This window comes from Notechis scutatus, chromosome 1, assembly GCF_049901735.1.
Source record: "Notechis scutatus isolate UNSWTSFEM ecotype Mainland chromosome 1, rNotScu1.2, whole genome shotgun sequence".
Classification (NCBI taxonomy): domain Eukaryota; kingdom Metazoa; phylum Chordata; class Lepidosauria; order Squamata; family Elapidae; genus Notechis; species Notechis scutatus.
Window position 1 is genome coordinate 101,071,841 of NC_142009.1, and position 17,759 is coordinate 101,089,599.

A 17,759-nucleotide genomic window follows, 5' to 3' on the forward strand; every position below is an offset into this window, starting at 1 on the left:
TCAACATTTTTGTCACGCCATATATTAATTTTACCAGTTCATCATGTCCGTCCTTATTTATTAACTATATATTCTGGTAACCCCTCTATTATGCTGTGTTCATAAGGGTAGTTCTTTCATTGTGCTGATCCTGAAGATCTTCTTCTAGGGCTCCCCAAAAGCTGTCCTCTGGGGCAGAGTGTGATTTGACAGAAAGAACAAATGATACCAGGACATACACGTTCTTTTCCCAAGCTTCACCTCTGGTGGCTTTTGGTCTCTTGGAGGAGATGGAGACTGAATCATATGCATTTCCCTGCTCCTGCCCCACTGGTTTCAGCTTCTTGATATACAGTATATAGAGATTAATTTAGTGGAAGGCAGACAAATGTTGGTAAAAAAATAAGGTTGCAAAACCAGCTATATATACTCTTCCATAGAATAGTGTGGGTATATGAAGGATAATTTACAAAGCATGTCACTTCCAGTTTTTTTAAATCTTTGTAGAATTAAAATCTGGTCTTAAGCTAACAGCTTTTTGTGGGGTTGTTTGTTTTGTAATCATTAACCTTTCCTGATTGTTTTAAAAAAAATCATTTATCGTTTGCAATGATATATCACCAATTTTTTCTCCTCTCCAAAATTTGATTTCTCACAAGTTAATCTATGAGTTAAACTGGATTAGCTAAGTATGGTTGTGCACCATTCAGGAAAAAAATTGTTAGGTGTACATCTCAAGCAATTAACACTAATAAGCATCTAAGAGCACTACAATATCATTGTTATTAGTCACTATTCAATGAGTCATTTATTGAAATATTGGGAATGACTATGTCAATTAGGCTGTTCAAAGTGGGTGTTGGACTGTTCATTGGGTGCTTCCCTGCTGCAGCTGATAATGAATGATTGCAGTTACAATTCTACAGTTGCTCATGGCTTTTAGATAGACTGATTTTTTTAAAAATAGCTTTCCTTCTTCCACATATTTTATCACAGATATGTGGTAATGTTTAACAAAATTTTCCATTAAAATGGAATTTAAAAATCAATAATTATAACGAAGGGCACTATCATTTTAAAGCCAAATCCATAATAGTTTTGCTAACCCTAGATTATGTATCAGTGAGGCAGTCGAGGGGGTAGTTCTGCTGAAGTTGCTTTATTTCTTTACAAAAAATTCCTTTGCTTTAACAGGAAACAGCTATCTAAAAGCTTAACGTGTTCGGGGATGCAATTTATTTTACTTCCTGAGTATGTATCATTCCTCTGTACCAATAAAGCAGATATATTAAAAAGTAAGATAAAAATAAAAAGAAGTAAATTTAATTTAAGGAAAGATACACTCAACATGCAATTTCCTGAATGAGGATCACAAAGCCAGCCACTCTACAACTACTAATAAATGTTTTGAAACCTTAGTGCACCACCTACTGACCAATTTGATATAAATCTTTTTATTTTTCTTATTCTAACAGACCAAGAAAGCTTGTTGCCAAATATTCATTTTTAAACTGCAGATTGACCAATACTGGAAGCAGGGTAGAGATGAGCAAGTTTTGGCACTTCTGTTGGGAAGCCAATTTATGGGTTGTGATACTTGCCAAAATATTCCATAGGAGATACTTAACAGGAAAAGTTGACTAAGAAGCTTTCAACATTTCATCTACTAATCTCTTGTGATCTTCCTCCCTTTCTTCTACATTTTTAATCTGGGAATAATACACAGGTTGATTTGAAAACATTTGAAAATATCAACACTTGGTCCTTTTGCGATTCTTTTTTTTCCAAGCCACATAAAGTACCACTGTCTTCATCCTGCTATAAACAACAGGTGATGTGCCTGCTTCTTTGCAAAGGGAGCATTCATCAGATAATAGGATAATTGAAGAGAAAATAATGTGTTGGTACTTTTCTACTATGTAATTGGCCTATTTATATGTGTTCTTTCTATATCAGCTTTTCCTATCAGGAAACCTGGTCTAATCCACAAACTATTTGTCCTGATAAGTAAAAAAATGTCATCAACTTTACGAAGTTTATATTCTAGAAACATGTCAAATGAAAACAAAGTAACATGTTCCTTTTAAAACTGGATTGCACCTTTGGATTAAAATTTGTTCAGCCTCTGAGAACTGTCAGGGATGATTTATTGATATAGATGATAGAGTTTTGGTTTGTTATATTGAAGAAAGAAAAACACAGTGTTAGAAACCATGGTAATGATGGTGAGCAAAGGGAATCAGGAAAACCCATGATTACTCTCCAAAATTGCTGCATCAAACTAAGCTCACTGGGAATTGTGGCTTCTCAGTTCTCTGTCTAAGATCTCAGTCTAATTGTAGTAATTTGGAAGCCCCTAGGATATGAAGGAAATTTATTTCATAAACAAGTAGCAAAACAGCCAAGTTGTATTTGTAGTTTGTACTTTTCTTTTTCAATTTTTAAAGATTGTTTTGCTAAAAATAAATACTGCTGTATATTTTTAAACAAACAAAAATAGCCGAGTGGCCTATGTTCTCTTACTTCCAAATCTACATGAACTAAAAATCATGTTGTGTCCTGGTCAAAGATGTTTATCTCCAAACAGAGTAGGGAACAACATCTCCAGCAGTTCTCCACAAATCTTCAATCTGTAGGTTTCAATCACTCATTCAATGACCATTGAAACCTATGATGGTGCTGAATAAGGGGGACTTATGACAGGTCTTTGGAACTCTGGCCATTGTAGTATTCCTTTGGTCATGTGATCACAATTTCTGAGGTTCCCTGCTTACGTCCTCCAAGCAATAGGAAGCTGGCAAGAAATGGGAAGTCATGACCCACAAGTTCTTCAATAATGTTAACTGAGACTGACAGAATTTCCGTGGCTAAGTGATATAGTTATATAATCATGCTTTACGAATGTTTTGCGTAGCAATGGCAATTCTGGTCCCAATTGTTGTCATAGCCTGAGGACTACCTGCACTCTGTCAAGATTTGACATGTACAGGAAAACAGAGTGAGAAATCCCACTGTGAGTAAAGGTTCATTCTCACAACTTTGGGTGGAGCTCAGGACATTATGCGTGACATGAATGTGCTCCTGGTTTCATAAAAGTCAGTTGATTTTGTGAAAAATAAAAAAAAAATAAAAACTAAAATTGTCAAGGAGTATGGCAAGGTCTAAAATTCAGTATATTTGGTTGTCAGTTGTCAAAGTTGCTGTCAAAGTTCTGGTCCTGATACTATACTTGCCTATTTTAAATGGAAGTGTAACAGATCTTATACCATATTCCCATTCAGATTTTTTTTATTCTATGCATTCTTCTGGATTTTTTTTAAAAAAACCAGTATCATTACTGTAAGATTTGGTAGTTCTACAAACTTCGGGGTTCTGGTTTCTCCAGCGCCGTCTCCAATAACAGCGGCAGTAGAGGCGGGAACCGTAGAAGTTACAGAGGCAGCTCCCCCACACGAGAAGCAGCTGACAAGCTTCCACGGTTCCCGTCGCTGCTGCCGCTGTTATTGGGGATGGCGCTGGTGAGAGGGACAGCTGCAGCTCAGCCTGGGTGCTTGGAATGCAGGAACGGGCTGCTGTACCGGGACTTTTGCAAACTTGCAGAGCCGGAGGCTGGAGCACCAAGGGTAGCAGCAGCAGAGATGCTCGCTCGGCTCTTCTCACACCCACCCAGCCGCTCGGGATTAAACCAAAACGCAGTGGCGCGGCACTCCCAGGTACCTCAAAATCTTTTTTTTCCCCTGTTGTTATGGGGACAGGGGAAAAGCGGGAGCGACTCAGACGCTGTTGTTGGAGACAGCGCTGGCGAGAGGAGCCAGCACTGGTGGGAACCGTGGAAGCTACGGAGGCCTGAGAAGCGGCTGAAACGCTGCCGGACATCCATGCCGATGCCGCCCACCTGCTGACCCAGGTAAGGGAGGGGTAAGGGAGCCCTCCATGCTCCACCATAGTGTTAGGAGCGGCTGATGGTGAGGTGTAGCTGCCCGCGGGGCACTCCTAATGGCAAGTTCCCCCCCGCCTCCCCCCCCCAATTTCACATGTTTTAAACTAGGCCTAAATTTTGGGGGAGGGGCTTAATTTCATTTTATGCCTAGAAAACATGCTGGGTCTTCCTATTGGGGGGGGGGCGTATTGTTGGAGAAACACAGTACTACTTCTCAGATTTGTGTTTCAGCATGTTTGCAGCCAGCATATCATAACTTCCAGATGCTGATTAAATATTTCCACATCCTCTTTAACTGATTGGGAAAGAAAGAATATGTGTCTCATGGATTCCTAAACTGCAGACACTTTTTCAAACTTTCAAAAAGGAATTACAAATCAGTCTCTCCAGTCCATCCAAATATGAATTTAGATCTAATATAAAATATAAATATCCAGAAATAGTTTTTTAAAATGGTTTCAATAAAGCCTTCAAGAATTGTTTTCTAGAACACTTTGTTACACGTTTTAAGTAAGCATAGGCAGTAGGGAGAACTGTACATGAAAACAGATGCATATATCCATATAACAGCACTGCCTGTAAAAATACACTGCCTGTATTTATTTACAGGTTCTTATTTTACCCTCAGTAACGAAATCCACTAAGTCAATTTGTTCATAATAAAAAGTTGTTTTAATATTATTTACAAGTATCCAAATTTATTTATTCTGTCACTGCTGTTAACTATATCTTCTCAAATAACTTGAGATGGGAGAGTTTACTGCAATGATGTACATTCAAATAATAAATTGTGAATATGCACAGTGTTTTTGGCACATCTAACTTCATATTTTCTACTGAGCTTGGTACATACAGTAGTCTGTTGTCAAAGAATGTCAGAAGGGTGGACAAAATGCAGGTGGTTCTTCAAACTATTCTTTGGCATCTGAAGATTCAAAAAAACTATCAAGTAGAAAAGTGGAAAAGAATCTTAATTTGCTATTTTATTTCTCATAATTTGCACTAGACTTGTTTTGCTAAGCTCATAGCTCTGATATTTAGACGTCAGTTCTCTTTAGGTCCTTCAATTAATGTACATACACCATGTCATAGTTTTCATTATTTCCTGTAGAATATGTTCCAAAACCTGTCTTCATTAAAATGCCATTTCCTGAAAGACATCATAGAAATTGATGCATGAGCATTCCTGAAATATATTGTACATGTTTATGATCTCTATAGCGGAAATTGGAAGATAGATTCTGAAATTCCAGTAGGTATGCATATTGTCTTGATGCCCATTTACATCATAAGCTCACAGTAGTTAGCATGTAAAAAAAACCACCACCCCCATGGTCAATTAATCCCTAATTTTGTCACAGATGTATCAAGTACAACTTGGATATTTAAAAAGGAGAAAAATACTATTATCATCTGCAATATTTTGCTCCATTAATTTGGAGTTATTTACAAAAAAGGTCTTTCACAAAACAGATTTTAAATTTCTGTTCCCTTTTAAACCAAACATTATTACAAAAATGATTTTGATATTCTTAAAAATATGCAGTTGAAACATACAGTATATTTACTGGACAGTCTGTTTAAAAATTTGCAAAGACTTAGGGATAGAATATTAAGTTAGAGATTTGGAGAATAATCTCACACTATCTATATTAAGCAGCATAATAAAGTTGCTGCAGGAAATTAGCTGACAAATTAATGAGTTTTAGCTTCATACATTTACTCTATTGTAGGTAATCATGTTACAGTGCACAGATGTCAAAATTTTAAAAAGTTATTGAATTAACACTTTGTTTGCTGCTACTGTTTCTTAGCCAGATATAAACTGAGTATGTTCTACCATACTCATCGTCATCCAGATTGGTTAATTTATAGTTGAAGTGAAGATAATATGGTGGATATTCAAAATGTTGAAAATGGAATCAATCCTTTTTGTAAAGGAAAATACAAGCCTTTAAAAAAAGCTTACCTTCACTCTGAGATGTTAATATTCTATTTTAAAATAGAATGTAGAGGCCCAATTGTTCATGTTGCATTTGGAAAAGTTCAATTTACATGAGGATGCTCCATTCCCACATTTATTCTTCCACACAATCTTCAGCTCCCCAAGACAGAAAAGTCCATGGTTATAGGAACCGTAATTCAATTGCTCATTTAAAACATGTATTGACCTATGATTTAAAAACATTCCCACATTCCAGAAAGCACTTACCCCCTTTTTTTGTTCTATTTAATCTTAATCAGTTGTAACATTGGCTCTTCCCTTTGTCCAATCTCACCCTGTCAGACACTTTTATAAATGTTTGCAGGTAATCAATTTACAATGTGTTCCTAGAATCTAGGCTTAGGATGTCAAGTATAAGTCTGTTAAAGAATTTGTAAAGTATGATTTCATAAATTTATGAGGCGACTTTAAGTGAGAATGTGCACTCTATTGACTGCAGTACTACTTTGACTTTTGAGATATATATAATTGCATGTAAATATTTCTAATAATAAGAATTTGATCACTGAAAAAATAAGCCTGAAATCTTTAAATAACTATTTTTTCAACTTTTATGATATATCATTATTAGATAGCAGTAAACCATTGCTTTCTCATACCTTCAAAGATTATGAGTACACACACACATACAAATTCTAAAAAGGATAAGACACTTTATTGAATTTGATAAATTAAAAGACTATGTACTGGACTTATATGAATCACAGGTAATTGTAAACAGAGACCTTGGGTCCTTTTCAAAGAAATCCTGATAGAATTCTGCAATAAATCATTTTCCAACACGCTGATCACAGGATGCATAGTAACAAAGGGCAGAGAAGAATTCATCATAGCTGACATTCACATGTGAAGGCAAAGAACTGAAAAAAATATAATTGGAAAGAAAATTAAGTATAATTGGGAATGTATACAATACATAAATATGCTATCACATTCCTAAAAAATTGCTTTGAACTACTAATCAGATTGATACATGACAAATCATAGAAGTCTTATGAACATAGAAGACATATGAACTTAAGGGTATTCTAAATTTTCTATCCATTCTATAGCCAAGGAATATGCGAACAGGTGCATATATTGCTTGGCTATATAGGAATCTATTTTTAATACATAAGATTCCACAAGATCTCCCTAACTTGCAGTAACTATGTGCAAAAGTACACTGTGTATAATTAGAGGTGCTCCTTATGGTAAGAGTATTCTTCATGGAACATAAAATTCAATGTTCAGATTCAACATAATTTTACTTCCCTCAAATGATGGAAAGATTCATTAACAGGAAAAAACAAATTTACTGCAGGGATGGAATACCTGTAGCCCACCACTATTAGCCTGCAGTTTGCTATTCTGCAACAATTGAAGAACTACAAGATTCTTCTCGACATTGTTGGCTTTAATTCATTACTAAATAGTTTTGCAACCTGTTTAAATACATCCATAACTTGAAAATATTTAAAAGTTAGAGACGCCAATATGAAAGGACTTTTATTTATTAAACATATTTTTATAAATGGATAGTCCAATCTGGATTCAAAGGGATAAAGTGATTTGGAGTATTTAGGGACACTCATGTAGCTATGTCTTATAAAAACTACGTCTTTTCTGCACTTGTGCAGCTGTTGTAGTATGTCAAGCAAAGATGCATTGGATTTAAGAAAGTGTCTAGAAATAATTTTTCCTTTAAATCTACAGTATTACACAGTCCTAATTTTCAAACCTTTTCTCATAATACAGAAACATCCAAAGTGGTTTATAATAGTCATAAAACAGAATAAAAGCAACTATTACAAGGAGTTAATAGCTAGAGAAGGCAAACATAAAACGATGGATTATTAAAAGATTCCCAAATTGCCTCTGTGTGAGTGCCAGGCATATTGTAGACAGCAATCATTCCACAGGACAAGTGTAATGTTAGCAAGGTGACCGAACCTACGTTATACTAATTATCAAGAAATTTTACCATCTGTTATTATTTATACCAGTGTATAAATAATCAAGAACAGTATAAATGAAGTATTTAAATTATGTATTAGCAAGCATACTATTAATTTGAACTGTCCATGACAGCAGTTGGCAATTTTGAGGCTGGAAGAAGCATTTTTTCCTAATGCTTTCAGTGTTGGATAGTGGGCAGGGATGGGGAATGATATCAAGGAAGCTGAATCCTTTTTTCCACTTTTGAGGGAAGTGTTTAAAAGTATAATTTAGCCTACTGTGAGCTTAACACATCTATTTTTGTTAGTCTAGTGAAGAAAATTAGTGAGCTATTGTAATTTGGAGAGAATGACAAGAAACACTGAAGCTGTAGTTTGATCACCCTTGCTTTGCAAAAAGGTACAAGAGAAAATTGTCAATGTATTTTTAATACCTATTGTGAGGCATTTCTTATGTAGCCCTCAACATAATTGGAGTGAGAGCTGTTTTCTTTGTGTGATACAGTACAATATCCACACTTTCCTATTAAAATCAAAATCATTGAAAATACATAAAAATCACATGTTCTTACACAATCTCTGTCAATCTGACTTGCCAGGGAAGAAATCCCAAGATACTGTCCACAGGACCAAACTTTAATATTAGGTCAGGATCGGGAAAGCCGTTAGTACCTAGAAAAAGGGCACAATAATATTGCAGAATCAAGACAATTTATCAGAGGTATAACACAGGTTCACCATAATATCAGAATAGAGTTGAAATAGCTTAGTCAGCAGAATAAATGGTAGCCAAATAATATATTCAAAGAAAGGCAAATTCTGGGGGCCAATTATCCCACATGGATTTTTGAAACAACATTAACTAGCAAAGAAATTTAGTCAAAACAAATAAATTCCACATTCAGAACACAGCTTTTAAGTATCTGTATCTGCAGTTAAATGGGCAATTTTGAGTAATAATGGAAGATAAATGCTCAGATTGACTGATTTAATGGGCAGCATTACATAAGAGTATTCCTAAAAGTCAGGCCACAAAGGTCAATTATATAGTTTCTTTTTTCAAAGAAAATGTTACCATAGTTAGGAATATTTGAAAGTCAAATATCAAATGAGTAAGGAAGTGTTTAAAAGAAAATAGCAACCAATTGAATATAATTTATAAAATAAATTAACTATCAGGTCTAGCTTTCGGTACTTCCTGCAAATAAACCTGAAGAAAAATCCAAAATTTTTCCAAATTAAATGGATTTTCTTCCATGAGCCCAGGTACTGCTACACATAATGACTGCACTTATTTGGCAATGTATACCTATAAAGCAAGAATATTCAAAGATATATTGGAGATCTTCTACAAAGTAACCCCATAGAATGTAGAGACTGAATGCAGGTAGTCTTTGACTTATGACCGTCTGGAATTAGTGATGAGTTGTTGCGGATGTTAAACAGGTCACTATGTAACTGGACATGACTTTATGAGACTTTTTGAGGTGGTCATTAAGCGAGCATGGTAGTCTTTAAGTGAAGACCACAGTCATTAAGATAATCCATAATAGCCAATGGTGTTCTCTGCAGGAAAAGGGCAAAAAACATTGAAAATCGTGATCATGTAATGGTGGGACACTGCAAACAGCTTTCAAGCTGAGTTGATTGCCAAGCACCCAAAATGTGATCATGTGACTGTGAAGGGAGCATGCAACCATTGCAACTTTGAAATTGGTTTGTAAATACCTTTTGGATGTCCGTTATAATTTCAAAACAATCAATCATAAGTTGAGCTATAGTGAGTATGAAATCCAAATATTTACACCAAGAGTTTGATTATGTTTTTAAAAAAATACCATTGTTAGATTAACCATTTTGCACTCCTACAAATACTCAAAAAAGTAAATAAATTCTGCTTTAACACTTACTACTTAATAAATCCTCCAAGATGTTCATATCCAGATCTGTGCATTTCTTTTGCTTTTGTGCTACTAAGTTGCAAAATTTCTGAGCTGCTTTTACAATATCGGTTTTTCCATCCTCTGAGGACAGCACATTCAGAACAGATTGGCAATTTAAAACTGCAGTTGAAATGAAAATAAAATAATGAAAGTGGAAGAACAGAAACAGTTGCTTGAAATTAGTTTTTTCTAAAGTTACTGTAAATGCTTAAAATTCTCCAGTTTAAAGTAACATTTTCCCCATTATTCTGCAATTTCTCAAAGTACCTATTAGTGGTGAACTGTGGTGATGTAGTGATTAGAATGCATATTGACTGGCTCAAAAGTTGACTCAGCCTTCCATCCTTCTGAGGTCGGTAAAATGAGGACCCAGATTGTTGGAGGCAATATACTGACATTATAAACTGCTTAGAGTGCACTGTAAAGCACTGTGGAACGGTATATAAATCTAAGTGCTATTGCTATTGTTTAAATAATCCTACTAAAGTATGCTTTGTAGAAAATCCGCAACTCTTTGCTAAAATAATAACATTCCACAAGAAGTTTAGAATCAAAATTTTCTTAATTCATATTTATATACATCTGTCTCATTCCATTGATTTGTATACACCCAGATCTTTAAGAATTTGTACTCATGAAAATTTCCCATTGAAGAAATTAAGTAACCAGTATTTGTGGATTAGTTTTGTGTAATCAATGTATTTTAATCCTCTATAACAATACAAGGTTTTTAAAAAATTATCTTACCTTGATCTGTTTTCTCTTGATTTGCAAATTTCACTGTATATTTGGAACAGTCAAGATTCAACAATTCCTGCTGCTGTTTTAAAATTTCATCCATCAGTCTTGAATTATTTCTTTTGAAAATACCTTGGAAAAAGAGAAAAACGAACATGTGCTGATAATTTTTTTTATCTTGTTGCAGAAATTATATTTAGGTTACTTGGAGCTGCCTAGGTGGAACATTCAGAAACTTCACTTGGCGTAGTTTCTAATAGAAGTTGATTCAGCACAGTAATACTTTCCATTCTCTGACATGTTATCTATACATTTCATTCAAAATGCTTATCACCTTTAAAGCTCTTCATAACTTAGTCCTGGTTATTGTGTAGAAACTACTTGTTCTGCACATGTGAATTATGATAGCATGCTATGAGAGCTGCATATCCATTCTCTATAAAACTAAAGGGAAGAGGACTAGGAAACCTGCTTTTGTTGTAACTGCCCTAGACATTTAGAACATGTGTGCTAATGTAAAGATCCCCCTCCCCTCACTGTCATTATTCAGAAGGAAGGTGAAGGCAATCCTCTTTTATCAGGGTGTGTGTGTGTGTGTGTGTGTATACACAAGCCACAATACACAAGCGTGATGATGGTAGATGAGATTCTGCCGAAACATTGCTACAACTTTAAAAGCACAACTATGACGGCGTGGGAAAATACCCGAACAGAGCTGAATACCATACATACATACATACATACATACATACACACACACATATATACACACACACATGTATGTATGGTATTTAGGTTTCTTCGGGTATTTTCCCACGTCATTATAGTTGTGCTTTTAAGTGTAACAGCATGTTTGGAGACTCATCTGCCATCCTCAGGCTTGTGTATGGGTTCTTTTAATCTTGTGTGTCAGGCTTAGCAGCCGTTTTTGTAACAAAAACGGCTGCTAAGCCTGACACACAAGATTAAAAGAACCCAATACATAAGCTTGAGGATGGCAGATGAGATTCTGCCGAAACATCGCTATAATAAAAGCACAAATATTAAGACATGGGAAAATACCTGAAGAAACCTAAATACCATACATATAAATACCCGCAAAAACGTAAGAAAATATACATGTATATATATACACACACACACACATATACACACACACATACACATACACACACACACACACACACACACAACAGGGATGTTTTGCCAAGTATTACAGGCCAAGTTTTTTTTTTATTCTTTTAAGATTAATTTGTGATTTTAGATAAGCCACTCAGAGTCTTATGACTGAGGTAATACAGAGATCTTGTACCTTGAAAAGGTAGTCATAATCCATCATATAATAAATGCTTATTTGATTATAAGAGTATCAACAAACTAAAACCTCTTTTGGACTATACTAAGTAAGTGCTATGGTGTAACAGGGACTAAATTCTATATTCTAAATAGCCATCCCAAATTTCACAACTGGTTGGCCGTTTGCAAGACAGATTCTCTCTTTTCACAATTGCTGTCCTTAAAAACAGTATGGGGTGTAGTCCAGGAAAAGTATTCAAAAATTGAATTTGAGTACATACAGATTTGGGTACATACAGATTTCTAGTTGTATAAAATGCCTGACACTGATTTGGAACCATTATTTTTTCATGAAATTTGACTCTGCAATCAAGAGTTTAAATACTAGACAGACTGGAAAGATATCTATTGTGCAAACAGCTTCTTCAACCATTTGAGAGAGAGTAGGAACACGTACATTTTAATTGAATTTTAATTGAATTTTAAAAACATATACTTCAAAACCCACACAATTAGGGACAACCCTTTTATCTATAAACAAACTCCCTCATTCCATATCAGAAACTAATCAGTTGCACAATATATGTAGTAAAGTTAAAATCTCATTTGAGTTGAGTTCAGCTTCTGATGATTTCTGGGATATGTCAATAGTTTAGTCACCGCTTTCTCTTCCAGGATATTTTCTCAACTATCCAGTCTAGCTTACCTCCCTTGCATTACTTATATTTCATCTGTGTACAAAGTAGCCTCAAATCTGCATAGCTTCCATAGTCAAAGTCAGCCAGATGCTGAGGGACTCAGCATGGAAGAATTGCTATTTGGTACACATTATCTCAAGATGCCTTTAGTTACAGAGAGTATTCACAAAAAGGGCAGAATTTGGGATAGTTCTGGCTATTGTTCTGGAACAAATATTCTAATGTATTCCACTCTGTGATTATAATGTAGCTCCTCACATCAAAGGAAAATGAATCAGTAATCAACAGCATGGGGAAGTGGGTGGGGGAGGGAAACCCTTATAATTAGGTCCAAACCTGAAACCTGACTTATTCTTAAACATCTAAATTTCAGGTCCTGGTTTATTAGCTACAAGCAAATCAGAGCATTTAAGTAAAATTTAATATTATGTTTCTTCTTCCTAGCAATTCCGAAGGTTAATTTCATAATGTAATTTGATACAGGTTATTTTGATTATCCTGATCTGTTTATCTGGCTCTCCAAGCACACCCATCCCAGCAATAGGTATTAAAGATAACTAAACTGGGCTTTTGTTTTAAAGAGAAACAAAAAACAAGCACACATTCTTGGATACAGGTAAGAACCACTATTATACCAGTGGTACTGGTTTGAACCATTAACAGGAGCTACAGAATGACTTTGCATTATAAAATGTTATAAATCACACAGGCCTTCTAGTTAATTTGGGCATGTAGCTTTCAAGTTTTTTTTTCTCAAAACCAAAAAGGTATCTGCAAATAATGACAATTACATCTATATAGAATACAAATGAGGCAGTATTCCATTGATTGTGGACTGCTGTCGCTGTACAAGTAGTTCTCGACTTACAACAGTTCATTTAGTGATACTGGAAAAAGCGACTTATGACCGTTTTTCACAAGACCGTTGCAGCAGGCCCCTGGTGATCAAAATTCAGATGATTGGCAACTGATTCCTATTTAGCCCTAAGAGTCAAAAAACTGATTCCTCAGCCAGAAGTAAGAAACTTATTGGAAACGTGCGTGCACATGCACAAGGAAAGATATAGGGTATGTATACACACAATTTTAGTTCTGACTAGACTATGAGCTGAATGTTACTATTTCAAAGTTCTTGTTCTAGCTAGCTAAAAACTATGCAGTTTTTAAAAATTGGCTACTATGTCCAAGTGACCAACTTGTCAACTTTATTTTAAAAACTGTTCATATCTTCATTTTAAATGCAAATATTATTTCCAATTATTTACTTGATCCCCCAAAATTAAAATACCTATGACTTTAGTACTCACATTACTTCTTTCTCCATATTTCTTATAGTACCTTTTAAATGAATTTTTTTTCATTTCAAAACTTACCTAGTAAGATTCAGATTCAGTATAATAGAAGAATATTTGTTGTTTTTTTTACTATAGTCCTCAATGTACAACCACAAGCCCAAGATTTCTGTTGCTAAGCGAGACAGTTAAGTGAGTTTTGCCTCATTTTATGATGTTTCTTGGCACAGTTGTTAACTGAATCACTGCAGTTACTAGTAACACAGTTTTAAAGTGAACCTGGCTTCCCCACTGACTTTGCTTGTCAGAAGATTGCAAAAGGTGATCATAGGACCCCGGGACACTGCAACTACCATAAATATAAGGCAGTCTTCAAAGAGTTTGAATTTTGATCACGTGGCCACGGGGATTTTGCAAGTCGTAAATGTGATAAATGGTCATAAATCACTTTTTCAGTGCTGTTATAACTTCAAACATTCACTAAATGAAAAGTTGTATGTCAAGGACTATCTGTACTACACTTTTGTTTTAGAATAGAATCTACTTTCAACATTTTTAGTATAGAATGTTTTCAACTTCCCTTGTTTACAAACATTTGCATAAGTTAAAAGAGAAATAGGAAAACATTTTCATCAATTATTGGAAGAGTCGCCAAGATTCTTCAATCTTTGTGTAACTGACATAAAACAAGCTGAATTTATATTAAACACTCAACTTCCTGGTCTAATCTTTTGCATTCTTTACCATGGATCTGTGTATTAAATAGGGTCATATCTTCTTAGCTTCTAAGCCTAGACAAAACCAGGCAGGCAATTTCAAGTTACTTTAGTTATATCTTATCATAATATTTTAAAAATATTTCTGTAAAGCAGTGGTTCTTAACCTGTGGTCCATGGAGCCCTGGGGGGCCGTAATGTCATCACAGTGGGTCTGTGAAGGCTTGAAGAAATGTTATGATTTATATCTTGAGTTAAGTCCTGGGTGTCCGTGGTCATGTATTTAAAGAGGGTCCGTGGTGAAGAAAAGGTTGAGAACTATTGGTGTAAAGGATTATTTAGGCAATTGAGGATGTACATAATGCATATGTACTGTTTAGCATTAAAAGACAACTTTTAAAGTTTTTCTGGCAACTTCTCATGGCAACTTTCAGGCAACTATATTGTCTCAATCACCATGGACTTCATTTCTATAAGAAATGGAACTAAATTGGGGAAGGGGGGAGGTATTTTTCTTTTCATATATATTGAGTCATTTTTTTTTTACATTTAAACTCCCATTCAGATTGCCTAGCACTTCCTTAAATCTTTTTTTAATTCTATCATAACAGGAATCAGGAAGAGCCGAAAGCAGATCAATAATCTATCCACAAAGTAATAATTCAAAAGCAGCATTGCTGTATTTCTTGAGATGTCATTCTACAAATTTTCTTATACATAGGCAAAGAGTGCCTGTGCTTTAAAATCTCTTTTCAATTTACCACGAAAGTCTTTGTATTGAAAGAGTAAACAAAATCTGGCAGAATTTTGCTTACAGGTCAAAGTAATTTATGATTAGTATACATTATTTTACAATGTAAAATTAAAGAGAGATTCTAGAGTACAGCTTTGAAGTTAAAAGTGTGTTCATTATTAAACAGAAAATGCAAATATGTTTCTTAGTTATCCGTTTAGTGATGTTTTGTTTTTAATATGTAATTATTCCTGAACAAATTGAGCAATTTTCAAATTGACCTATTTAGATTTGATTTATTGACTCATATTGCTGTAATCATGTAATTAATTTTCACTAAATTTCAAGTTCATTTTCGCACATATACATTTTAATAATTTTGGCTATCTAAAGTTTTCCATTCCACTATGATTCTAATTGCCCATTTATATCTTACAGGTGCTATTATACATAGTAATTACGAATGTTAAAACATTGGCCTTCTTCTCCTAAAGTCAAAAGTTTATTCTAAATTGGACATATTATTTCTTTTGTTAAAAAAATTAATAAAATATATTCAAAACAGTTGGTGAAAACAGTAGTACAGAGAGATAAAACATAGTATAGGTATTCAACTAATTGTATTCAGTAGGCACTAATAAAAAGATTCAGAAAAATCTGCTCAGAGTCAGTCTGGGGTCAGGTAGTCCCATAATCGAATAATAGCTGAACAATAAAACCAATGAACATTCTTGAAAATAGTTCTTTTATTGACCTTCCTCCTTTAACCTACTGCTACTGTTTATATTTTCTGTGCCAGCCAAACCCATTGGTACTGAGCTCATGCTAGGTAAGGAAAACATAACCAGTGATAAAGTTGTTCCCTGTCTCAACAAAGCTTAGTTTCCTTAACTGGCATTTAATATAAGTAGCCCTCAACTTACAATTGAGCCCAAAATTTCTGTTGCTAAGTGAGACATTTGTTAAAGGAATTTTGCCCCATTGTATGACCCTTCTGGCCACAGTTGTTAAAGTGAACCACTGCAGCCATTAAGTTAGTAACAGTGTTGTTAAGTGAATCTGGCTTCCCCATGGACTTTGCTCATCAGCATGGATTGGTCACATCATCTTGGGATCCTGAGACAAAGTCATAACTATGAGTCAGTTGCCAAGTATCTGAATTTTGATCATGTGACCACGGGATACCCCCAACGGTCGTTAAGTGTGAAAAACGGCCATGAGTCATTTTTTTCAGTGCCGTTATAACTCTGAACTGTAACTAAATGAACCGTTGCAAGTCGAGAACTACCCATAACTAGGATCGACGGAAGGCAAACGAACCACCACCAAAAATTCCAGGCCTTTCAAGGTCGACCTTGCCGCGTCAGTTAGGGCGAGAGATCTCAGCTCGGCTGTTGACCAGGCGACTCACCGTCGTGGTCGTAGACGCTGACGTAGGAGATGCCCACCGCCATGCACCACACCACCAAGCTGGCCACATCGGCGTAGCTCTGCTCCTCCTCGGTCACCACCAACCCCAAGTGGCCCGGCAGCTTCTGCAGAGATTTGGCATCCCTCCGCCAACGGCCTCCGGCGCCCACCACTTTCCGCCCTACCGCCGCCGGCTTGTGAAAGGCGAAAGGGTTGGCGGCCGCCGCCGGGGCTAAGAGGGCCCGCGAGGCGGCGGTGGCAGTCGTCGCCGCGCGCTGCCGCCAACGGCTGAGCCACGAACCCTGACCTCCGAACCATCCGCGGCTCCAGGCGACCAGCGCGCGCTGGACGCTGAAGAGGACGTGCAGCAAACGCCACAGCAGGTCGTACGCGACGCTCATTGGTCCGGACGGAGGGGGGAGACGCGAGAGGAGCGGAGCGGAGACCCGTCGGCTGAGGCAGTTTCAAAGGCGGATCAGCCGCAGCGCGAAGGACGCACCATCTCGCCTCCCTTTGCCTCACGGAGACGTTTTTATCTGCCCGGCAACTTTCCGTACTGCAGCCATCTCTCTCTCTGTCATACACACATACACACAATACCTGTCCTGACCTTTACCCTCTAGCCTACGCAGTTGCTGCTCATTGGTCGGAGCGACGCAGCGGTGTCATTTCCGGATTGATAGATTAAATGACGTGGCCCGAAGGAAACTGACGAAGAGGGAAGCCCTAGGATGTCTTTTTGCAGCTAGATATTTAATGTTCTATTGCGACATCTAGTGGCGAGAGAGAGAGAGAGAGAGAGAGAGAGAGAGTGGTTAAAGCTGCGCCGGTTTGGTGGCCGTGTGCGCGATAGTTAAACAAGAAATCAAATGTTGTGACTGGTTCTTTTATTTGCTCAAACTGGATTGCCAATTGTGGAAATCAGTGGGACAAAAACCTGCTAAAATGGTTTATTTCTTAACCAGGAGTTGAACTGTGAATATGTGCACCGAACTAAAACATTATTTGTGCGCCACAGACGTCTGTTTATTGCATCCTTATTTCACACATATCCCATAAATGCATAGAAAGA

General features: G+C 36.2%; 1 protein-coding gene across 1 annotated transcript; it reads right to left on the reverse strand.

Annotated features, from left to right (window-relative positions):
• Positions 1 to 4,568: 4,568 nt before the first annotated feature.
• Positions 4,569 to 17,308, reverse strand: NUS1 (NUS1 dehydrodolichyl diphosphate synthase subunit). The gene is made up of 6 exons (XM_026666045.2): positions 16,689 to 17,308; positions 10,552 to 10,674; positions 9,772 to 9,924; positions 8,434 to 8,533; positions 6,650 to 6,784; positions 4,569 to 5,069 (listed from the first exon to the last, which is right to left on the reverse strand). Exons 1-5 carry the CDS (start codon positions 17,086 to 17,088, stop codon positions 6,694 to 6,696), a joined length of 867 nt encoding a protein of 288 aa, XP_026521830.1. The 5' UTR covers positions 17,089 to 17,308; the 3' UTR covers positions 4,569 to 5,069; positions 6,650 to 6,693.
• Positions 17,309 to 17,759: the final 451 nt, after the last annotated feature.

Coding starts and splice junctions, on each gene's coding strand:
- NUS1 (XM_026666045.2), bottom strand. CDS start 17,088: ATGAGCGTCGCGTACGACCTGCTGTGGCGTTTGCTGCACGTCCTCTTC. Junction 10,675..16,688: donor CAGCGTCTACGACCACGACG/GTGAGTCGCCTG, acceptor TCTTTTTCCAAG/GTATTTTCAAAAGAAATAAT. Junction 6,785..8,433: donor GTCAGATTGACAGAGATTGT/GTAAGAACATGT, acceptor TATTTTTTTCAG/TTCTTTGCCTTCACATGTGA.